The 24,306-nt window shown below is 61.0% G+C and overlaps 1 protein-coding gene across 1 annotated transcript; it reads right to left on the minus strand.

Moving 5' to 3' along the window:
* On the minus strand, positions 1 to 23,702 carry LRRN2 (leucine rich repeat neuronal 2). The gene is made up of 2 exons (XM_051808511.1): positions 23,403 to 23,702; positions 1 to 2,325 (listed from the first exon to the last, which is right to left on the minus strand). Exon 2 carries the CDS (start codon positions 2,080 to 2,082, stop codon positions 1 to 3), a length of 2,082 nt encoding a protein of 693 aa, XP_051664471.1. The 5' UTR covers positions 2,083 to 2,325; positions 23,403 to 23,702.
* Positions 23,703 to 24,306: the final 604 nt, after the last annotated feature.

Genomic DNA, 24,306 nt, shown 5'->3' on the forward strand with positions numbered 1-24,306 from the left:
TCAGCAGTCCGGGGGGGCCTCTTGGACCTCCACGGCCAGGAGGTGCCCCCCGCGCTGCCCCCGAGCGCAGGGCTGCCCGCCCAGGGCGGGGTGCAGGGGGTACAGCACCCTGACGGCCCGAGGAGCCCCCCGGGGCGGCTCCCCGGCCCCGCGGCGGGTCCCCAGCGCGGCACCGACCAGCAGCAGCAGCAGGCACAGCGCCAGCGCCGTCAGCAGGCCCCGCCGGCCCCCCGGGAGCCCGCGGCCCGGGGAGGCCTCCCTAGTCCTGGCGCTCACGCAGGACACCTCGGCCCGCGAGTCCGCCAAGGCCACGCGCAGGCAGGCCCGGTACGCGGTGCCCGGGCGCAGCCGCGTGACGTTGTAGCTGCGGGTGCCCGTGGGCAGCCGGGCCGAGCCCGCGCGGGCGCCGGGCGGGGAGCTGGACCAGGTGAGGTTGGAGGAGACGGCGTTGAGGGGCGGCTTCCAGGCCAGCAGGACGTGGAAGGGCTGCGCGTCCGCCACCGCCAGCTCCAGGCCGGCCCGGCCCAGCGGGAAGGAGTGGTTGACCAGCAGGCGCACGCTGCGGGTGTCGGCCCCCAGCAGGTTGTGGGCCACGCAGGTGTAGAGCCCGGCCTGGGCCGGGGCCACCCCCCGGATCTCCAGCGTGCCCTCCGAGTGCACCCGGTACCGCCCGCCCGCCCCGAACGGCACCAGCTTCGCCCCCGACGGCGTCACCCAGTAGATCTCCGGGTCCGGCTCCGCCAGCGCCCGGCAGTGCAGGGACACGTTGTCCCCGTGGGCCACCTCCAGGCGGGACGGGAGGCTCTGGGCGGAGATGAGGGGCAGGCACTGGTCCGTCATCTCGCGGAAGGGCACGTCCCGGATGTGGCGCCGGCGCAGGTCGGGGGGCTCGGCGCAGAGCGTGGACTGCGGCTCGATGAGGCGGATGTGGGTGTCGGTGCTGTTGACCCAGCGGATGACGCAGTCGCAGCGGATGGGGTTGCTGTGGATGCTGATCTCCTGCAGGTTGGGCAGCGACTCCACCGTCTGCTTATGCAAGGCACTTAGGGCGTTGTTGTTGAGCATGAGGGTCTCCAGCTGGGGCAGGTGGTGGAAGGCGTTGGGGTGGATGAAGGACAGCTTGGGGTTGTTGGTCACGTCCAGCTTGGTCAGCTCGGGGAGGTTGATCAGGGCGAACTGGTCGATGGACACCAGCTCCTCCATGTTGTTGAGCCCCAGCTCCTTGAGGTGCAGCATGTTGGTGAAGTCGCTCTGCTTGACCCTCTGCAGCGGGTTTTTGTTCAGATCCAGGAACTTGAGGCCGGGCACCTGCTGCAGGGCCCGCTTGGGCACATCTGCCAGCTTGTTGTCGTAGAAGGAGAGGCTCTCCAGGCTCCGCAGCCCCTCCAGGGCGTAGTCCGAGATCTCCCGCAGGTTCATCCCGGCCAGCACCAAACTCCGCAGGTTCGACAGGGGCCTGAAGTTCATGTCCAGGATGGCGTCCACCCTGTTGCCCCCGATCATGAGGATCTCCAGGCTGGGCAGCATCTGGAACCAGCGGCTGTCGAGCGTCCGCAGCAGGTTGGAGTTGAGGTGCAGGCGCAGGAGCCCGCCCAGGCCGGCGAAGGCGCGGGGGGCGATGCTGCGGAGCTGGTTGTGGTTCAGGTACAGCTCCTGCAGGTTGCCCAGCCCGGGGAAGCTGCCGTCGGGCAGCTCGGACAGCTGGTTCTCCTCCAGGTGCAGGCTGAGCAGCTGGGGCATGTCCTGGAGCCCCAAGTCCCGGACGTGGGAGAAGCTGTTCTGCGACAGGTCCAGCTCCGAGAGGTTCCTCAGGTAGTCCAGCTCGCTCTGCTCCAGCCTGGCGATGTTGTTGCTCTGCAGGAGCAGGGTCTGGGTGCCCTCGGGCAGGTCCCGGGGCACGGAGGAGATGAACAGGTCGTTGCAGTCCACCGTGGCCGCCTCCCGGTACACGGAGCGGGGCGTGTACCAGGGCCGGATCTGGCACACGCACTGAGGGGGGCACCTCACCCTCCAGGGCACCGTGGGCATGGCGGCGGCGGCCACCACGCACAGCAGCAGGGAGCTGGTCTGCAGGCAGCTCATCTTGGGCCCTGGGAGCAGCTCCTGCCGGGCGGGAAAGGCTCAGAGGGCGCAGCCGGGTGGGAACAGCCCCCGAGGGAGGAGATGCTCCATGGGAGCCCCCGGAACCGTCCGGCTGTGCCCCCTCCCCTCCAAACCCACAGCAGGGAACACCAGGGCTGGCACCTCCTCGGTCAGAGCTTCAGCTCTTCCTCCTCCCCAGGGGATTCATTTCTGCATCTTCCCGGCTCCTCCTCAAGGTCGTTCCTGGAAGACAACAGGTCGTGTGAGGGGAGGACTCTCGTGGTTGGGAAGGATCAGGGAGAACAAACAGGACAGAGGGGCAAAGACCTGAGTGCAAGCACAGGCTCCTGAACCCCTCTGAGCTGGGTGCAGCCCCAGCCTTGCCCCTTGCCTTGGCCCCTTTCCAGGGCGGAGGGGTTGGGGTTCCTCGTTGGGGTGTTCCCTGAGGGACTGGGGAGGGTTTGAGCCCCCCCAGCACCTCCTGCCCCTCTCCCCATCCAGCCCCGGGGTCCAGAGGAGCAGGATCCAGCCCCCAGGCCCCCTTTGTTTCCTGGCTTTGCTCCAGCCCTCCTGCCCCACGCTGACACCAATCAAACCAAGCCCCAAAGCTTCTCCCGCTTAAAAGACTCTCACGCAGCAGGAAAAACATTAAAAAGCCGCCGGAGTGGGAAAAGAAAGTTGCTCCCCCAGCAGCTCTGTTCTATCACCACGTTGCTCTCCCTGGAAAGGGCTTCCAACCAAAGTTTATTCAGCATCGACTCATCCCAGCCTCGCTCCAGAATTGATCCCTCACGCTTCCCTCCCTTCCTGCTGCGAGGGCACTGCCTTTTAAACCAGCTCCTGGAGAACCAGCATGAAGGGAGAGGACGGATCTATTGATTTCTGCCTCCTTCTGACGGACCCACAGCTTTCTTTTTTAAGTGCTCGGGCACTTCAGTGGCTGCGAAACTCTCCGGCCATTAAAGTATCAGAGAACCTTCTCTCCTTAAAGAAACAACATGGAGGAATGGGATTTTTTAGTTATTTTCTCAAGGATACAAAGCAGAGACTAGAAAAGACTTCTTGCTCCAAACCCCATTTTCCAGGGAAGGTCCCCCAGCTCTGCTGGTGTGTGCCTGTAACTGGGTTTTATCCCTTTTTCCCCGGCACAGATGGCTGTGAGAAGTCCGGGATACAGGATGATGCCGGAACAGTCCAGGGGTTTGTGTGAGTCACAGGATCAGAGCTTGCAGAAAAACGGCATTTTTGTGGGAAACCTGGCAACTAAACTTCATATTTCACGCTTTCAAATGACAAGGAGCAAACTGGACAAGGGAGAACACGGGCAGTGTGAGGTCTCTGCTGTGGGGAACAAAGCAGGGACACCCTGGGAGCTGCTCCCTGCATTCCTGGAGGTGGAACAGAGACAGGGATGGAGGGGGCAGGAACCTGCTGCTTGGTTTTTATCCATTACCCAGCAAAGTCAGGCTCATTATTTCTTAATTAGGCTCTGGAGCAGCCTGCAGGTAACGTGCAAACCCGTTCAGCCTCTTATTGTGCTGCTCCCGAGGTGGATGGGGGATGGAGCTGGAGCTCCTGCAGCTCCACAGCCCATTTTCATTCCACTGGTTTTCCATTTGGGCTCAAAAGCCTCCTCCTGTGGAGCTGCAGCCCCATCCCAAGGGTTAGGGATGGGGGTCCTGGGAGAGAGCCAGCCCGGGGGAGACCCAGACCTTGAGGGGAATGGTGGGGTCATGGAATCAGAGGCTCATGGAATGGTTTGGGTTGGAAGAGACCTCAGAGCTCATCACACTCCACAGGCAGGGACACCTTCCACTAGCCCAGGTTGCTCCAAGCCCCATCCAGCCTGGACTGGGACATTCCAGGGATGGGGCAGCCACAATCCCCACGGATCCATTCTGTGGGTATGACTCTGCAGTGATTCCCGTGCACCCCCCCTTCCCAACTCCCACCCTCCCCCTCCATCCCTGACTCTCCAGCAGCAGCAAAGCACCAGCTGTGCCCCAAATCCCTTTATTCCCCCCCCAGACAGGCTCAGAGCAAGGCAGGGAAGTGGAGGGAGCCAGGATTGAGGCAAATAAATGGGAGAGCTCAGGCTGGAGCTCCGGGGTTAAGTGGTGCCTCCCAGGGAGCCCAGATCCCATCTCCTCTCCCAGGCAGATGGATTTGCTGCCTTTGCAGGCGGTGGGAAGACGCTGCCCGGGGTTACAGGAGCCTTGGGGAAGGCGGGAAGGGGAAAGGGGACGGCGGGGACGTGGTTACAGGAAGGTCTGTGGGAACGGGGAGGGAGCGGGACCCCCCGGGGGCCGCGGGTCCCACATTCCCTGCCGGCTCCGGCAGCTCCCGGCTGCTATTCCAGGCTGCTATTCCCGGCTGCTATTCCCGGCTCTCCCTCGGCTCTCCCTCGGCGTGGGCTGCGGCACGACGGCACTGACAGCAGGGAGCCGGGGACGCTTCTGCTCCCAGATTGTTTTTCTCCAAAAATGTAGATCCAAGAGACTGAAACATTTGCTGCACGGAAGTGGAAAACACCCCGGGTTCCTTTTCCTCTCCCCCCTGCTCCCCTCACGCACCAGGGATGCCACATCTCTCCCATAATTTCCCAGTGTTTACCCGATTCCCTCAGCTCCCTGTGGTATTTCGGTGACTTCTGCCTCCGAGACTGGATTTGTCCCGTGTACAAATGTTGTCCACGGGGACACTTGCTGATGATGCTCAAGGAACGTCCTTCCATCCCAGGGAAAGATGGCAGGAGAAGGAATAAAGGGGAATCAAAGTGCCACAGGGAGGTAAAGAAGGGGGATCAGAGGTGAAAAGGAGAAGGAAAGGGTCAAAGAGACCATCAGAGAAGGGGGTCAGGAGATGGGGAGCACAGGGGAGAAGGGGTGTGCAGGAGCTGCAGGGAAGGGAACAGAAACCCAGGGAAAGGGGAAAAAAAAATAGAAGAGCAGCGAGAATGAGAATTGATGAGGCACAGAGAAGGGAAGAGTCTTTTCATCAGCAAGTTTGCTGGATGAAGCCAGGAGATAAATCACCCCGGGAAGGAGCCTTGGTCTGCGCTCGCACCGGCTGCCTCTCTCCCTCTGTCAGCCGTCTGATAGCCCGGATCCGGGAGATAAATGGCTGCAGCTGAGCCGGGGAAGGGCTCTCCTGCCCTCCCCTCTCCCTTCCCGCAGCCACAAGAGCCCGATCCACCCCCCCTGGGCACCGGGAGGGGGTCCCTGGGGCAGGGTGGGCACCGGGAGGGGGTCCCTGGGGCAGGGCCGTGCTCGGCCCGCGGCTCCTCTCTCCGGCAGCGGCTCTCCGCGGTGACATTCCCGAGGGATGGATGGCACCTCCCGGGGCCCTGCGCTGCTGCCAGGGGCCCTGTCTGTTCTGGGTGACTGCCCTGGCACGGCCACGGCTCCGCGGGCACCGAGGAACCTTCCCGTCCCTATCACCCCTGGCACGGGCGGATGGGACGTGGCAGTTGGAGGCTGTGGGAAAATCCTCCTCCCCTCGCCCACCCCCGGTGCCTTTTGCTGTTTCCAGCCCTCAGCCAGCCCGTGGGAATGTGATGCTGGGAGCCAGAGGCTCTGCTGGGAGCAGGATCCAGGCTCATAGTCCTGCCCGGGGCAGGAGGGTGGGAATCCTGGAATCCTGGAATGGTTTGGGTTGGAAAGGACATAAAAGCTCATCCCCTGCCCCGGGACACCTCCCACCAGCCCAGGTTGCTCCAGCCTGGCCTTGGACACTCCCAGGGATGGGGCAGCCACAGCTTCTCTGGGCAGCCTGTGCCAGGCCCTCCCCGCCCTCCCAGGGAACAATTCCTTCCCAACATCCCCTCCAAACCCACCCTCCTTCCTCCGGGATGTCTCAGCAGCTCCCACCTCCCGGCAAACCCCCTCAAAAAGCCCCTGGGGGCGGAAAAAGCAGCTGCTTTTCCAAGAGCGACACTAAAAACCTTGGCAGGGACTTTTGCTGCCGCGTCAGAAAAACAAACAGATAAATAAAAGGAAGGAGAGACATCGAACCTTCCCCCCCCTCCCCGGCCGGCCCCAGCATCCCCCCTCATCTGTATGCTCGGGCACGGCCGCGCCAGCCGCGGGTGAGCTCCATGGCAACACCGCGGGCTTCAAACACGGGAGTTTGTGCTGCCACCGCAAACAGCATTAGGCAATTTAATTAAGCAGCTGGCAAAAGGAAAAACTTTGTCTGTTCGAGGCGGGTTTTTTTATTAAATTCGGGTGTTATTGTGCCGCTCTGCGAATTCGCCGGCTCCCTTCGAGGGATGGGAGGAGGATGAGCCCGGGGTGGGGGGATGTTCCTGGGGTGGGAGGTTGTTCCTGGGGTGGGAGGTTGTTCTCGGGATGGGAGGGTGTTCCTGGGGTAGGAGGATGTTCCCGGGATGGGAGGTTGTTCCTGGGATGGGAGGTTGTTCCCCGGGGTGGGAGGTTGTTCTCGGGATGGGAGGTTGTTCCCTGGGGTGGGAGGTTGTTCCTGGGGTGGGAGGTTGTTCCCGGGATGGGAGGGTGTTCCTGGGATGGGAGGTTGTTCTTGGGATGGGAGGGTGTTCCTGGGGTAGGAGAATGTTCCTGGGATGGGAGGGTGTTCCTGGGGTAGGAGGATGTTCCTGGGATGGGAGAGTGTTCCTGGGGTAGGAGGTTGTTCCTGGGATGGGAGAGTGTTCCCGCCTCAGCTTTTCAGCAGCTTCACCCCTGGCTAAAGCAACGAGCCCACCCAGGGTGATGGGGTGACACGGGGTGGCACAGGGGGATCCCCACACATGTCCCACCCTGTGCTGCCTGTCCCCTCACACTGGCCTCCAGCTGGAATTTTAGGGTCTTATCCCCCCCCCAAAAAAAAAAAAAAACATTTACAGGAGATGGGGAACGCCTGGCAAAGCCCTTACCGAGGTTTGCTGCAATCTTTGCTCTGGAAAAGCAGCTGCTGTTCCACCCCAGGGCTTTGAAGGTGCTTCCTTGGAGCCCGAGCTGCTGAGACATCCCAGCTCCCTTCTACTGGCAGAAGGAGGGTGGGTTTACATGGGATATTGGGAAGGAATCCTTCCCTGGGAGGGTGGGCAGGCCCTGGCACAGGTTGCCCAGGGAAGCTGTGGCTGCCCCATCCCTGGAAGTGTCCAAGGCCAGGTTGGACGGGGCTTGGAGCAACCTGGGCTGGTGGCAGGTGCCCCTCCAAACCCAGCAGCACCGGGATGCTGCTCCAGCTTTTCCAGTGCTTTCTTTCCTCATTTACGCCTTGTTTTGTGCACAGACACAGAGGGATGGGGTTTTTTTTTTTGAGCCTCCTGCATCTCTGCTGGCAGGGAGGGCGATAACATTATTCCTGCTTGTCTAGGAGGAAGGCAGGAGATAAAAAGCTGCTGGGAGCAGCAAAGCTCGGCTCTGGCATCTCTGCTATCGCCGGGAGCCGGGGGCAGGAGCAGCCTCTTATCTGGGTGCTTCTCTCCCTCACTCGGGATGGGTTTTAATGAGGAGGGCTGGGAAATAAGCCTGTTCTTCTTAGTCTTTTGCTTCCAGGCTCTGGAAGGGTTGTGGCGGCTCTGGCTGCCTCCAAAATGCTCACACAGGTTTCTGTGGCTTCCTGGAGATGCTGCTTGGGGCACAAACCTCCAGCCTGGAGTGGGCAGGACCTGCCCCTGCTCAGCCACAGCCTGCCCACGCAGTGCTGGGCACATCCCAGAGCTGTTTGGGATCAGCTCCCAGGGATATCCAAGGGATTGGGTGCCTTGGTGGTCGGGGAGATACTCAGGGAGGAATTGGGGTCTCTGGGCTGGGGGGGGTCCCTTTCTCCAAAATGCAGCTCAGCACCCACACCAGTGGGGTTTGGGCTTTCTGAAGGTTTATTCCTCTTGGGGTTAATCCATAGGGACTCTCCCCGCCCTTCATCTCCCTCCCTGCCCTTCATCTCCCTCCTCCACTTTGATTGCAAAAACTGGGAGCACGAGACCTCACCAGGGAGCAGGGCTGGGCCTGAGTGGTCACACACAGTGGCTGTCAGCTCTCCCTGGGACATCCAGGGCCATGAACAAGATCATCAGTGGATCCAGGAGCCAAATCCATCGGCACAACCCTCCCTGCCTGCTGCCAAAGGTGCCTTTGGAGGTGCCGAGCCGATGGCACAAGCCCTGGAGGCAGCAGGTTTGCCCCCCTCATGCAGCATGTTCAGGGCTGTGGGAAGCCTCAAATCCACTGTTTGAGGCCAGGAAGCACTGGGGGCATCTCATTTTATCCCTGGAATCACAGGGCTGGTCTGCAGGCCATGGGTTAACTGGGGCATCTGTAAATGCAAAAGCCAACTGGAAAAGCTGGCTGAGCTCTGCTCTGGAGAGCCTGGAAAAACACGAGCCTGGGAACATGGAGCCTCAGACTGGAGCTGGGTTGTCCTTCACTCTGCACAGATTTGTGCTGTGTAACAGAACCTGAGCTGTGCTGGGCTGCAGCTCGCTGCATTTTTGGAAGCATCTCTCGCTGCTGGCACCAGCTCCGGGCTGCAGCAGGAGCTGAACTCCAGCTGAGCCTGCAGAGCCCCCTCCCAGCACCCCAGAGGTCCCTTTTCCAGTGTCAGAGTCAAGAACACCCCAGGGAGAAAGGGGCTGGGGAAGGGCTGAGGTCAGTGGTATCCGGGGGGTGCCACCCTTGGGTCTTGGGCACTCCCCCCCTGCCATCGTCTTGTTTGTGTCCTGAAGAGCCTTGGCCCGTTTTTCCTCCCTCACAGGGCCTGTTTCACAGCTCTGGCCATGGAGTTTCCCTGTCCAGCCCCTTTCCATCGGGGCAGGTGAGCCTGCAGGTGCTGCTCAGGTCCCAGTGTATCCCTGGATTTGGGCAGCTGCTTTGTTTAATCCCTGCTAATCCCCCTCCTGCCACGTGCCCTTCCCAACTGTTGCTGCACAGCGTTTCCAGAGCTATCACCAGGATCTCCTTCCTGAGTGGAGAGAGCTAATTTAGAGCCCTTCAGCCTCTAAAAGCCCTCGCTGAGGCTCTGAGAGCCCAGAAAAAGGTTTCAAATGGCGTTTGCCTCCTTAATCACCCCGAGGCTTTGGAAAATCCTGTCTGCGACCAACACCCCTCCCAGTCCCTGCCCTGGGAAGCAACTCCTGTGGGGAGTTGTGTGCCCCAACCCCAGCACCCACAGAGGGGTCCAATGCTCTGAGCATCCCAAGCCCATTGGAATTCCTCCCCTTTCCCTCCTGCCGCGCTCAATTCCCACCCTCCAGCCCCGCAGTGACCTCTGGGCACCGCGTCCTTGCCCCAGGACCTTCCCGGCCAGGCTCTGCTCCCTCCAGCCCGGGTCAGAGGCACAAATCCCAGCTCCCTTCCGAGGTGTTCCCGGCAGGAGGGAGCCGTGCCCGAGGCACAGCCCGTCCCTGGCACCGCCGTGCCGTGGCCAGGAGACAAAACAGCCCCGGTCACTAATGAGCTCCCCCGGCTCCTCCTCCCCGCCGCGCTGGAGAGCCGCGCCTTAAATAATTCAGGCGAGCTCCTGAACCGCCTGGAAAACACCTCCAGGTCTGTCTTAATGAGCTCGTCCAGACCTGGAGAGCAGGAGGGCCAGTCCCTGCCCGGCACGCCCGGGCCACCACCGCGTCCCCAAATGCTGCCACGTGGCCCGTGGGCTACGGCACTGCAGAGCTGCTGCCCCTGCCTGAATTCACACCCAGCCCCCGTCTCGGGGGGGGGGATTTCACACGGTTACAGCTCCTCTGCGCTTGGGCAAAGTCCCAAGAGCTCAAAAGGGGCTGCAGGAAAATTCCCGACTCCAGAGGCACCAGCCCCGCTCCAGCAGATCGTCCCGGGGTGGGCGCACCCACGGGGGACACCTGGCTCGTCCCACGCGTGGGTTTGGGTGGAGGAGGGCTCAGCCCGAGCCCTCTGACCACCAGAAGCCAAAAACCGAGCCGGGGCAGCCCAGGCTTGTGTGCAGAGCCCCGGCCGTGACCGCGGCTCCCAGGCGGCCCCGCCAATTCCCGCTAATCAAGAGCCTGTTTCACACGTCAGGAGCTGCTCAGCCGCGGTAATGAGAGCGCACAAAGGCTCCGGGATGCAGATCAGGGCACGCGGGGAAGCAGCTCCCTGGAGGGGCTGCGCTGGCCGCAGCCAGCCCGGCCGCGGGCTCTCCCATCCCGCTCCTGGGGGACAGCCGGGAGCATCCCGCAGCTCCTCCGGGCTGGAATGCAGCTCTGGAGGGGGGGTTCGCTGGGCTCAGCCCTCCCTGAGCCCCCCGGCAGCTCTGGGTGTGGGCTGGGCAGGGGGTCGGGCAGCCTGGAGCTCCCAAAATCAAGGAAGGGATCAGTGGGATGCTGGGGAAAGGATCAGTGGGATGCTGGGAAAGGGATCAGTAGGATGCTGGGAAAGGGATCAGTGGGATGCTGGGAAAGGGATCAATGGGATGCTGGGGAAGGGATCAATGGGATGCTGGGGAAGGGATCAATGGGATGCTGGGGAAGGGATCAGTGGGATGCTGTGGGTGCTCCCCCAGAGCAAGGAGAGGCAGGACACCAAGGAGACAAGTGTTTCACACATCTGAGCGTCACATAAATACAAGAGAAGGTGGAGAGGGAGCCCAAACCACCTCTCCCACTCCTGCCATGTGTTTAAAGTGTGGAGGGAGGGCCAGTGGGACACGGAGCTGCCTGGGATGCTCTTTGCTGGCCAAGGGACAAAGCCCAGGGCTGTCCCAGGGATAAAACCAGGGCTGACCCACTCATGGGCAGCAGGAACAGCCCCGAGCCAGGTGGATGCAGCAGCTCCATCATCAATCACCCTGAAGGAGCCAACAGTGGCACCCAGATCCATGTGTCCTGCCCCTCCCGTGGGTGACAAGGACAGGAGTGGCTGCTCACACTCACTCCACGGCTCAGGGCTGTGAACCACTGTCAGCTCTCATCGGGCCAGCACTGCCAGAAGTGGACTGTGATCCAGGGCCTTGCAGTTCCCTGGACTCCAGTGGCATCAGGAGCTCTAAATGTCACCTTCAAGCCTGATTTCTGCTGCTCCCCGTGTGGACTCCCCGGCCAGGGAGGCACTGCTGGAAGGGTTAATCCCTCTCTCCCCCATCCCTTCCCCTCCCCTAAAGGAGAGATTTCATGCCATGCTGAATAAATGCAATAATGTGATAGTACAAAAGACTCTGTGCAGTGCATTAGAGAGCCCAGCTCTGGTGCAGGGCATCTGTCAGCCCTGATCACCCAGACTGATGGCTTATCAAAAATGGAGCTGACGTTTCCAAACGAGCTGCTTTGATGGACTTGTCATTCAAAGGGGATCTGAAATCGAGTCATAATAATATTAATACAAACCCCAGATTGCAACAGGAAGAGAAACAGAGAACTTGTGCCACTTCTGTCCCACCTATTTAAGGGTTCCCAGCTTGGCAGCAGGACAGTTTGGCACCGGGGATGGGTTGGGAGGGACGAGCGTGGAAATGGGTGAGTCCATATGGTCAGAGGGAAAGCAGCCCAGTCCCTGCTCCAGAAGCAAAGCTTTGCTGAGGCACCTCCAAATCCCAGCTTTCCCTTTCACATCCAATCCACAGCCAGGGTGCAGAGGGACAGAGCCCCAGCACCCTCGTCCACGTGGGGAGGCAGGATGTGCCCACCCTGGGGTCACACAGCCAGCACGTGGGGGCACAGCACCCGAGTCCCTTCCCTCAAATGGCCTTCAAAGCCTTGGATTTCAAAAGAGAATGAGGCAGCTACAAGCTTTGGGAGAACAGGGAGCTGTGGGAGGGGGTTAATGAGCACAGAGCCCAGCTTGTACAGCTCCAGCCTCGCCAGCCAAGCAGCACCACTGAGCACCCTGTGTGTCTCCAGGCTGGAGGTGGCACCTTTCCCTGGGAGACCAGCTGAGGGAGGTGACAGTTGATATTCATCCTGCTGAAACACTGATTTCTCCCTCTCAGAACCTGCTGCTTTTAACAGGATGAGGTGACAGGGCACCTCCAGGGGTGGGGACTCCACTCCCTCTGTGGGAAAGAATTCCAAAAGCTTGGATAGTTCACCAAACCCGGATTTTTGCTCATCCCAATCCCACTGGGCTACACTTGGCACTGGAGGCCCAGCAAGCACCTTCCTCAATCCAAATTAGGTGTTAAAGTGAAAGGCAATTCCACGAGTCCATGAATTCCTCAGGAAACACGGCCAGGTGGGAGAGGTGAGGAGCTCTGGGGAGCTGGGGTGGGGTGGGCAGCGGGGGCAGACAGATGGACCAGCAGCAGGGAGGTAAAACCAGGCCAGGGGGGAAGCAAGGAGGGCGTTCTTTGGGATGAAGATGGAGCGACAGCCCCCGCTCCGGGGGCAGGCACGCGAGGCTAACGGGCTGTGACAAAGCAGGATGCATGGACACAGCCAGGCTCTTCCCTTAAATAAAACTTTTATTGGCCCCGAGATGTGAAAGCGAGCTGCCTGCAAGGGGGATTAATGGCTTTGCCAGCCTCCCCCGGAGCTCTCAGGCCGGGCAGGGCCGGGAATGCCCAGGGGCCGCGGGGCCGGGGGAGGAGGAGCGCGACGGAACCACTTAGCCTTCATTAGGCCAAATTAAAATCAGAAGTGAGATGACAATTACAATTTGCGACCGGCTAATTGTTCGCCTCAGAAGCTGATCTTGTTCTCGGTCCCAGGTGGGTTTTGGCTTTGAACCCTGCCAGGCAGCCGAGCTCCTGCCGGTGATGCTGCCTGCTCCTGGCCCTGGGAATGATGCCTGGCCGGGGGTCCCCAGCCCTGCCTGCAGAACCCCGGGGGGCTGCCAGACCCCCAGAGCCCCTCAGAGCCTCCAGCTTTAGCACCTGGAGTGGATCAGAGCCCACCCTGCCTTAAGGATCTGCTCATCCAGCTGTACAAGGGGAGCACCCACCGCCCTCCCCCTGCACGGGGACACTGGGGACACTCCTGTGGACGTCCCCCCTTCCCTCCCACAGCGAGGGCTCTCCCCCCGTGCTGGGTGCTGGGCTGGGAGCCCTCAGCCCTCGCTGCTCCATCCCCCCCACCCCACCCCGGCGCTGTGCCAAGCCCGGCTCCCATCAATCAAACCTCCCCCTCCGGAGCATCCTGCTTGATTTCCATCCCCGGGGAAAGGGCGTTGTGAACACTCGGGTGTATTTATAGCTCCTCGTGGGGCTGCCAGCGAGGGGGAAGGTGCCAGATTTCAGCGGAAACAGAGACCTCCAGCTCCTGCCCGCGCTCCGGCGCTCCCGCCCCCCGCATTCCCGGCAGGATCCCCGGACATGACACTCGCTCGGGGGCTGCAGGGCCCGGGCTCACCCCAGCCGTGTGTCCTGGGGGGTGGAACTGCAGCGGGATGGGCTGTCCCGTGGGAACACATCCCCCTGCAATCCCCCCTCCATCAGGCATCGGATGGAGAAGGAGGGACCTTTCCCACCTCCATCTCCCCAGGCCGTTAAGGAGCTGCGAGAGTCCCCGTGTCCCTCTGGCACCAAGGACAGCTCAGCCTGACTCCCCGCCCCTGTTCCCACCATCCCTGGCTGCAGGGCCACGCAGGTGAGGAGCAGGCAGGTGAGCAGAGCCAGGTGAGCAGCAGCTGCCTTACACCTCACCCCAGCACAGCCACTGAAATCCTCTCCCGAGGAACCCACGCTGGGTCCTTGGCAGCCGAGCCGGGGGGGCTCCTTTCCCCTGGGAAGCTCTGACACAGAGCTGGCTCCTGCAGCTCCCGCAGCTCCCGCAGCTCCAGCAGCACGGGGAGGGGCTGTGGGCACGGCGTGAGGAGTGTGGCAGCTGCCAGGGGCTGACAGGAGCCGGGCACGGGGCTGTGATGACTCCGGTGGCTGCACACGCCTGTTGAGCTGCAGCGACACGACAGCGGGAGCTGCTCCCAGCCCGCAGAGTGTCTGTGCCTGGCAGGGTGAGCGTGGGCTGGGAGGCAGGTGCACGCCAGCAAAGGATGATCCGGATTTCCATGACATCCCCTTTCCCTCTGTGCTACGTGGGAGAAGCAGGGAAAGACCCCACACCTGGCTGGGGTGGGAGGAAAGGCCGGCGGCTCCTCGGTAACGAGATGTTCCAAGGGCTCCTCTGCCCTCAGCCCGTCTCTGACGAGGAGAGCTCTGGACACTGAGTCCTTTTGAAAAAGGCAGTCAGGAGCGGGGAGTGAGGGGGGATGTGAGGGGGGATGCTCAGAGGGATGCTCAGATCCGTTTCTCTCTCCCTCTCTCTAATCAGACAAACAAGCAGCACGCCCGGAGCTGCGGCGCCAGGCGGGGGCCGCCCCCACCTTCCTCTCCAGAGACAAAGCCCAGGGCGAAGTGTCCGTGCCTGTCCCACTCCTGCCTGCTCAGAGACCCCAAACCAGCCAGCCCCCAGGTGGGGATCCCCTCCCGTGGGCCCCTCGTGCCCTACAGGCAGCAGGCTGATGGCCAGGGCAGCGCCGTCCTGGCAGCACAAAGGATGCTGCTGTGCTGCATCATCCCGGTGACCTTCCCCAGCAGAGCAGGAACGATCAGAACGATCGATCCCCCGGCACTGCCCGGGGCTGCCAGTGGTCATTCAGCCTGGCTTATCTGCACAGCAGCCCCCCCAGGCCTCCCTCCCTCCCTCTGCCAAGGCCAAGGGCAGCTTCCTCTGGGAGGGGATGCCCCGGGCAATGTCAAAGGCTTTGAGCTCCGATGTCCACGTGGTGCTCCATGAGTCAGCCGTGAAGCCAAGCTGGCTCCAAAGGGCACAGAGACCACGAGGAGCACGTCCATGTGTCCTCCAAACCTGTCCCCTCCCAGTGGGACAGTGGGGACGCTGGTGAAGGTGGTTCACAGCAGCCCAGGCCCCTGGATCAGGTGTCAAACCTCACAGCCCCCAGTCTTGGTGGTCCCATCCTCATCCAGAGCCTGAGCACAGCCAGGGGCTGCTCCAGCGTGTCCCCTCGGGCTGCTTTAGGAAGAAATATTCTTCCACCACAGTGTTTGGATGTTAGTCCCTTCAGAGGGATAAATCCAGGCTCTTTAAACTTCCCTCAGCAAGGGAGGGGCGTGTGAGGAGGGCCAGGTTATTAAAGCTTAAAACCAGGAATGCATTCCTGAGTGTAATTAAAATCTAAACCGTAATGGGATCTCTCCTGTTATTTCTCTAGAGGTGTCTGTTGTTGGAAACAATATTTCTTCAGCTGAGCAATATTGCTGCAGGCAGGAATGTTGCACAGACGGCGCCAAGGGAAGAGGCTGGAGAACGGGAACCTCGCTCAGCCACGGCTGCACCGGCGGCTCCACAGGTCCCTCCCCACCTCCACCTCATTTGTCTCTTCATTCATGGATTAAACTGCTCTTCCAGGAGCCAGGGGAGCTGGAAAGGGAGAGCTGTGCTGGCTGGGCCGGGCAGGGGCACAGGGAGGGGTCGGTGCCACGGGTGATCCCCACGGGATGGGGGCACATCACTCCTGAGACCCCCCCAGCTGGAGCTCCCTCTGGTCTCCAGCACAGGAAAGGTCGGGATGGCACCGTGGCTGCCTGGCAGTGCCATGAAATCAGGCCCATTTCTAATTCCCAGGAAATCTCTCCCTGTTTTCTTCCCGGGCTGGAGTCACCAAACACCTCCTGGAGGCTTGGTGACCCCATGGAGTGACACCAGGAGCATCTCAGCCTTGTCTGTGGGATCAGAGACGGTCCAGGGGGGCTGAGCCTGCCCTGTGGATCCCTGGATCCTCCAGCTGCTTCCCACTGTCCTGCTGAGCTGCTGCTCCCTCGCTGTGATGCCTCTGGAATTGCCATAAGGACACAAAGTCCCACCAAACCCCTCAGGGGACAGCCAGAGGTGGCCCAGCTCTCCCTTCCTCGGAGAAATCCAGTGTCTGGGATCGGTGGCTGCAGGACGTGGCAAAGAGCAGAGGAGCTCCAGCAATAAAAAAGCAAGGACAGGAGCAAATCCAGGCTTTATCTGCTCCAGACAAGGGCACATCCAGCAGATCCAGCCCCATCAGACAAGGGGAGCAACCTCTGGCAGCCCCAAAAGCTGCGGATTAGTGCAAATGCCAATAAGTCATTAGGAATCATAAGAAAAATGTAGGGTTGCCATAGCAACTGCCAGGCACAGCTTTGGGGCTGCTTCCCCCCCTTCCCTGGGCACGGAGCAGATCCTTGGGATGCAGGCAAAGCCCTGGGGAGCCACCACAGCCGGGAAGGGCTCGGAGAGCCGGGGGGGGGATGTCCCAGCACTGCCCTGAGGGGGTGGGGGGGTGCTGAGCCCCTCCTGGGGGAGCTGGGGGGGCTTTGCCACCAGCACAGACCACGGACAGGGATTTTCCAATGGGATGGGGACCCTGCCATCAGAGCCAAGGGGGTGGCATGTCCCCCCCCTGAACTGAAGGGGATGGAAAAACCCTTCCTGGGTGAGGAATGGGGCTTATTCTTGGCAAAATCCACTCCCGGCTTATTTGGAGTAAAATCATCCAAGTGACACTGGTGGATGGGGGAGGAGGAGGGAATCAAGCCCTGGGAGCAGGACTGGGATGAGCTGCAGCGACCTGGCCCCTGGCACTGCTGGGGTTGGAGGCTGGAGCCAGAGCCAGGACGTGCCCCTGGAGCCCCGGAGCGGGTCAGGAAGGAGGAGCTTCAGGGATCCAAGGTGCATCCCAGCTGCTCCCTCCCACAAATCACAAATCCCTCGGTTTCCAAGGACACTGAGCAGCAGGAAAAGCACCTTGGAGGGGCTGCTGTCACCTGGGGAAACCGGGCTGCCCACAGTCACCTGCCCACAGTCACCTGCCCACAGTCACCGGGGGAGCGCCCAGTGTGGGCACAGCGGGGGAAGTTCCTGCTCTCCCATCTCTCCATCCTCCCCCATCTCTCCATCCTCTCCCATCTCTCCATCCTCTCCAGGAATTGCAGCCTCGGTGCCCCCACACGTCCCCCCCACCCCCCCAGCTGCACACAGCTGGCGGAAATGTCACCCACTTTGCCTCTAATTCACAACCATCATCTTCCCCCGGCGAGGAGGGGGTTTGGTTGGGTTTTGTTGGTTGTTTTTTTTTTCCCTTTCTCCGTTTCTTTTCCGGTTTATTCACAGAATTAGATCTTTGCTGAGTTTCCAGCAGTGGCTCATCCACTCTTAGTCATCCCGGGAAGCTGCGCCGTGGGCAATTCCTGCCTGGATTGGGCACGGGCTGGGGGCAGTGCCTGGAGGCAGGAGAGGGGTGAGGGGCTGCCTGTCCCGGGGGGTGACCCCCTTCCTTCACCCCCTCCCAGCTGGAGCACGAGGAGGATTCATCCCTTGGAGGATCCAGCAGGAGCCACGTGGATCCCCCTCCATGGCCTCGGGATGTAGAGTCCCCTCAGCCTGGATTTTAAACCCCCTCAGCTCTGCAACCCCGTTGTTTATTTATTTAGTGCCCAAGGAGACCTTTGGCACCACAAGGACACCGGGAAAAATGGGATGGCACCGAGGCTGGCACAGGGCAGAGGGAGCAGCGGGGTCTGGCTGAGTGGGAGTGGGATTCCATGGACCAGGAGGGGGATGCCACGTCCAGAGACGGGATTTCACTCCCTAGGAGTGGGATGCCACGTGCTGGGAGCAGCATTCCATGTGCCAGGGGTGGGATTCCATGTGCCAGGGGTGGGATTCCGTGTGCCAGGAGTGGGATTCTGTGTGCCAGGGGCGGGATGCCACGCAGTGGGAGTGGGATGCCACGTGCTGGGAGTGGGGTGGGATGCACTGGGAGTGGGGTGGGATGCGCTGGGAGTGGGGTGGGATGCACTGGGAGTGGGAGGCCACACCCTGGGAGTGCCATGCCATGTGCCAGGAATGGGATTCCATGCCCTGGGAGCGGGATGCCCTGTGCTGGGAGAGCAGGATGTCAGGCCACGGGAGCAGGATTCCGTGGGCCAAAAGTGGGAATCCAGGCATTGGGAGTGGGGTGCCACGTTTTGGGAGCAGGATTCCCTGTGCCAGGAATGGGATTCCATGTGCTGGGAGTGGTTACTCCACGAGACCAGAGTGCATCGTCCTTTCCTGTGTTTTCCCAGGATAAAATGACTCTGGCCTCCCCTCCATTCCCTTAAAAATCCCAACCAAAGGCAAAGGCAGCTCCTGGTTTCCCTGTGCTGGGCGTGAGCCTCCAACTCCCTCAACCCTCAGCATTCCTGCTGCCAGCCTTGGAGCAGAGATTCCAGCAGGAAAAGGGGTGTCTTTGAGATGGAAAGAGCCCTGAAACATCCCTTAAAACCTGAGCGAAACAGGGAAAATCCATGTGCCTGCCAAGCCAGGGAGGACAACCCTGGCCAAGGAAGGGGGACAAGGGCTGTGTCCTTCCCAGGAGGATTTAACCCACAAAAAGGGAGTCAAGGAATTATCAAAGAGCCATAAAAGTAGCTGGAGAGTGTCCCTAAAACCCTGTTAACAACAATTCCACGGAGAGGGAAGCACAGCAGATGATTTCAGGGTGGAGCAGGCGACAGAGGGGTTTAGGGCCCTGGAATTCCTGGATTGCTCCTGCTCCTTGATCCTTTCAAACAGGGGATGAAGGGATGAATCCCGCTGCACGTGGGGAATTAGGGAATTGGACTCCAGGAGCCAGGCTCGGGATGGAGCAGCAGCGACAGCTCGTAGGAGTTGGGAAAAGTGACTCAGGAACGGGACTCGGCAGGATTTTTCCATGGGAGTAAAAAACCTTCGAGGAGGAAAAAACGCGGCTCCCGCTCGCCAGCAGCGATTTGCAGACGGGGATCAAACGCCGCAGCCCCTTTTTAGGGTTGTTTTTTTTTTTTTTTGAAGCCCAAATGGGTTTTCGAGGCGAGCAGAGCGGCTTTGATGAGGCGTCAAACGGTGGTTTGAGCACCCAAAACGTTGCATTAAATTTAATAATCACCCTGTGAATGGGCACAGACGCGCGAGCGAAATGTTTCTTCCAGCACAAACCAAATGGGTTCGGTTTTCGATGGCTCATAAATAGGGAAAAGCCATTTTTTTCCCCTTTTCAGCTGACCATATATTTGTATTTTTTATTCTTTTCTATCCCGCCCCCCCCCCCCATTCCCACTGGTGGGAGAGAGGAGGGAGAGAAGCAAAGATGCTTTTTTCCCCCTAAAAACCAGAGATCTGGAGCCCGCTCATCTCTTCCTTTGGGAAAAGCTGGACCAAATTGGTTCGGTTTTTAATGGCTCATAAATAGGGAAACCCATTTTTTTTCCCTTTTTAGATGACCTGATATTTATATTTTTTTATTCTTTTCTATTTCCCCTCCTTCTCTATTCCCACTGCTGGGAACGAGGATTGAGGAGGGAGAGAAGCAAAGACGCTTTTTTTTTTTCCCCCCCAAAAAAAACCCAGAGATCTGGAGCCGGCTCATCCCTTCCTTGGGGAAAAGCTGGTTAAAATGCAAAACCCCTTTTATGCTGATTACAAATTCCTCACTGATGAAGGCTTTTAAATTCCAAGCGAGCGTTATTAAGCCTCACAGAAGCACAGTGGCCTCTCTTCACGCCAAACAATTTTCTCAGCTTGAACCTGCAAACAGATTCGCCTCAGCTTTGGTTCAACAGGAAGGACAAAGCCCCGACCTCACACGCCAAATTTAATCTGGGAGTGATTTTTTTTTCCCCCTTCATGACAGGTTATAAATGCCACGAAATATGGTTTTATAATAGAGGCTGGGAGAGGCTTTTAAAGCCAACGAGTGGCTCCAGAGGCTGGACAGGGTCAGGAGATATCGGAGCATTTCGGAGCTGCTGGAGGGGGGAGTCGGCATTAATTCCGAGCAGAGTTGGTGAATAATTTATCACAAGTAATTTATTGACCAAGTTTGTCTCTTTTCCCTGTCTGGGTGAAAGGCACCCCGGCGCAGAGAGCCAGCGCGAGACTTAGGCACCACTTAAGTCCCAATTAAGCCCTTTGTGAATTGTCTGGGAACGGATCCCAATTTTCCCCTATTTATTTGTTGTTGGGAATCGCACACCAAACAGAGCCGGCCGATAATTCCTGCCCCGCGGAGTGTTTGCAAACAGCTCCTGGCTGGGGGGGTTACTCAGGGCCCCCCTCCCGCCCTGGCTGGGGGGCTGTGCTTTGGGGGACCCAAATTAAGGAGCTCCAAGTCCCCCCGGGAATGGGGAGGGGACCTCAAGGGGTGCTGGGGCTGCTCCGAGCTGCGAGCAGAGCAATTTTCTCAGCCATTTATCGCCCTCCTGAAACCCACCCATTGGAACAGCCTTTTACAAACCCCACCGTAAACATATTTATCACCCAACACCTCTCTGCCATCACCGAGCACTAAAGCTGCACATTTATTTCGCTGCCTATGAGCTGGTTGATGTCCTGGAACGGTGTCGGGCATTCCAGCCGCTGCCTCAGCCCGGGAGGAAAGGGATGCTGGAAGGGGCAAACAGGTTTCCAGGGAACAGCAGGAGGACAAGGGGGGGCTGCCCTGAGCCCCACGACCCCAAAACTCACCCCCACAGTCCCTGAGAGGAGCTTTACAGCAGGGACCGTCTGACTTTTAAGGAGAACTTTTAAACTCATTTAATTTTAAGATTTTTCCCGGGGTTGGAATTCTCCTTCCCGTGGTTTTCCCGGGGCTGGGGCAGAGCTGCAGCTCCCGGTGCAGACGTTTCCCCTGGGAACAACAATTACAGGAGGAGAAAACCAAAGTCCCGGGTCCCTCCCCTGCAGGCCGGGCAGGGGGAGAGCACCCACCCCTCTGTGCCAGGGCCTGGCACCTCTGGGTGGGCAGAGGAGCAGCCCCTCTCTGGGTGTTCCCTGGCAAAGGGATGTGGGAGCAGGAGAGGAGGAGGGTGGTGATTTCCTGTGTGCCAGGGGATCACGAGGGTCCTGGGCTGGCACCTCTGCTCCTCGGGGCATCAGCCACGTGCCAGCTGGAATGTTATCCCATGGGAGCTCACTGGGACAGGAGGGAAAAGGGGTCAGTGAGCAGGGCCTGCCCTGCAGGGGGGGTGGGAGATACATCTGGGAATAAAGAAAGGGATGGAGCTCCTGCATTTGGAGAGATGAAGCTCCCAGCCTTCCAGATGACCACCTGGAGAAAGCTCCTAGCACCAATTCATCCCTGTCCTAGCCAGGAACTCCGGGATCAGGGCCCGGAATGGCAGTGGAATGTCTCTGCCAGCTCCAGCCGGTCCCTCTGCTGCCGGGAGCCAGCCCAGCCCTGCCAGGCACAGAGAGCAGGGGCTGGGCAGGGCAGCTGGAGCTCTGCTCCACATCGGGAATGGGAGCCTCCCTGGGAATGGGAGCCTCCCTGGGAATGGGAGCCTCCCTGGGAATGGGAGCTCCCTGGCAGAGGGGCTGCCCCCGCTCCCTGGGGAGCTCATTGTGCAGCTCCAGGTGTGGTACTGTGGGGACACAGAATTCCTGCTGCTCCCACAGCCCTGGCGAGGCGGGGTGGGGTGCTGTCGGGGTCCTGGCTGACTCCCCAGCCCTTCCCCTGAGCCAGAGGGGTTTGGCAGCCTCTGCCAGGGGTGTGGGCACAGCTCAGCCCTGGCAGAGGATTCTCAGCTCCTGGGTCTGCGCCGCGGAAGGGGAGAAAGGTCCCACCCAAAGGAAGGGGTTTAAGATGGCTGAGGAGCAGAGACTCAGCCCAGCTCTGGCCCTCAGCCTTGCTCTCCTCACTTGCACCAGTGCCAACCGTGTGCCAAAGCAGCCCCCACTGCCCACGGAGAGGATCCAGGGTGCAGGGAGAGCCGGGAAGAGCCGTGTCCCCAGCAAAGAGGCTGTGCCAGCAGAATCAGGGTCCTCTGCCTCGGGAAGGGAGGACAGGAGGATGATGATGCCCCAAGTGTGACCGTGACGGGCTGATGGACCCCCCAGGAGAGCCCCCGGGGCAGGGAGCAGCCAGAGCTCCGGAAACTCGCCCTGAGCCACATCCCATCGCTCCCTGTCTGCACCAGGCTCAGCCTGGCAGAGCCAGCAGTGAGACATTTGCTTCCCAGCCTTTCCAGGAGCTCTCCTGCATCCAGGCTGCGGGATCAGGGCTGCTCGTCCCTGCAAGGCAGGGCTGGGTCCTGGCTCAGCACCAGCACAGCAGCCAGGGGAGGGGGAGACAGGCAACACCCCTGTGTGGCTCCTGCCCTCCCAGCCTGCTTAGATCAAGGCTTGGGGAGCCAGACCCTCGCGCCCAGGGGCGATGGCAGCACATCCCCACAACTCCCAGCAAAGGGCTCCCTGGAAACGCGGCTCCAAGGGTCCTTTTCCCAGCCCTGTGTCTCCCTCCTCCCCTCCGAGTTCTCACGGCCACGCCGGGACAAGCCCCGGGTGTCCAAGGGCTTCTCCCCCTCCTCATGGGAGAATGGGGCACTGCTGACAGGTCTCCAATCCCTTTTTCCAGGCTCTGGCAGGAAGCAGGGAGAGAAGGACAGGGCCGGGTGCCCGTGTGGGCGTCGGGGAGAGGCGAGGACAGCAGAGGGCTCAGCCACACGCGGACCCCCCCAGCCCTGAGCCCCCCGCCCGGGCGGGTCAGCGCAGGGTCCCTCCTGCACAGAGAGCCCCGGGGTGATCCCACGGCCCCCCCGGGGCACGGCCCCACAGCCGGGTGGGTGTTTGGCACGGGAGGACGAGCGCGGGGATTTTGGGGGAGGGGGGGTGAGCGGCTCCTGTGCAGCGGCGGGAGGAGGAGCAGGGACGGGGGGAGGTAAACACAGACCAGCACCGACATCATTCCAGTGACACCGCGGGCCCAGGGCGGCTCCTCACGGGGGTCCTTTGCCATCTCCTTTGCCTGTCCCCCCCACCCCGGGCAGTCTGTCCCCCCCCCCCCCGAGCCTGGTGCCGGCAGGTGAAGGTGGGAGGGAGACAAAGCCCCGGGTTGTTTATTTAACAGCCCCCGTTTTACACTTCCCTTCGCTCCTTTAACGTTTTCGGCGCCGCTCTGGCGCCGAGGGGTTAATGCCGAGGGAGCGCTGCTCCCGCCTGGCTCGCATCCCGCCAGCAGCCCCGGGCAGGGCTGGATTCCAGCCCCAGGCACCGCCGCTGGCTTCGCCACGGTCACCCCCCATTCCCATCGGCGCCGGGCTGGGGATCGACTCGATCCCAGAGGAGTTTCCAGGACCGGGAATCCAGCTCCCGCCATCAGAGACCCCTCCTGTCCCTCCCGCACCCCCTGTCCCCTCCCGGACCACGCGCCGATGTCTCCGCATTTCCTGCGTTTTCACCTCCTTTCCTTCTTTTCATTTTTCAAACGCACCATCTATCGTCAAACCCACCTTTTATCAGGGAAAGCAAAGCTCTGGAAAGAGGGGGAAAAATAACCAACAACCCCAAAACCCAAACGAACTGCCAGGCAGCCGGCTCTGCGATGCAGAACCCCCAGGCACAGCAGCCTCCCCCACCCAAAGTCACACCCGACGGACAATACCCCGATCGCGGCTGGACCCCGACTCACCCTTGGAGTCTGTCCCCGTCCCCCGGCGCCGCTGGCATCGCCTGCCGCTCCCCTGCACAGCTGCCCGCACATCTGGCTCGGGCAGAGCCCCGCCGGCAGACAAAGGGCCGGCTCGCTTTGGACCTGTCAGCGCTGGGGGGTCCTTCCTCGTCCCTCTGGGGGTGCGGGGACAGGGGCAGCAGGACCCCCTCCCTGCCACGCTGGCCCTCAGCGCCCGGGCTGGAGGCGGCGGTGAGAGCCCTCCATCCTCCCCTCGCACGGCTCCTTCGCAGCCGCACACTCCCCGCTGCCTGCAAGCGCTCCCCCCTCCTCCTCCTCCTCCTCCTCCTCCTCCCTTCTCCCCTCCCTTCCCCAATCCTCCTCCTCACTCCGGTCTTGTCGCCACGACGTGCCACCCACCCGAATCAGCTCCTGCCGGCCGCGCGTTTAACCCCTGCGGCTCTGGCGGCGCCCGGGGGGCTCCCGGCACCCCCAGACCCTCGGGGCGACGCTCCCGAGGACCGGGGGTAGATAAAAACCTCCCGCAAAGGCTCGGCCGAGCGCTCGCACCCCCCCGGGTCCGCAGTGCAGCCCCCTCCCGCTGCGGCACCGGGACCCCTCCCCGCGGGAGCCCGGGGTGGGGTGGGGGGTCTCCCGTGGCCCCACGTTCGGAGGGAACGGCGACACTCGGTGGGGTGGGTTTGTGTCCCAAACCCGCTCCTGCTCGCCGGGATTTCTTTACCTTTGGGGAGATCTGGCTGCGGGTGGTCCCGCGAGCCCCTCACCCCCTCCCCCGGGGTGCCCGAGGGGACAGCGCAGACCCCCCTCGTATGTGTGTGGGGGGGTTTGGTCACCGGCAGCACCTCGGGGTGATGGGTCCCCAGGCAAGACGTGCTGCCAGCGGCTCATTTCCCTTGGACAGGGA

This window comes from Manacus candei, unplaced genomic scaffold (genome assembly GCF_025592945.1).
Source record: "Manacus candei isolate 608988 ecotype Guabito, Panama unplaced genomic scaffold, ASM2559294v1 h1tg000073l, whole genome shotgun sequence".
In the NCBI taxonomy this organism is placed as follows: Eukaryota; Metazoa; Chordata; class Aves; order Passeriformes; family Pipridae; genus Manacus; species Manacus candei.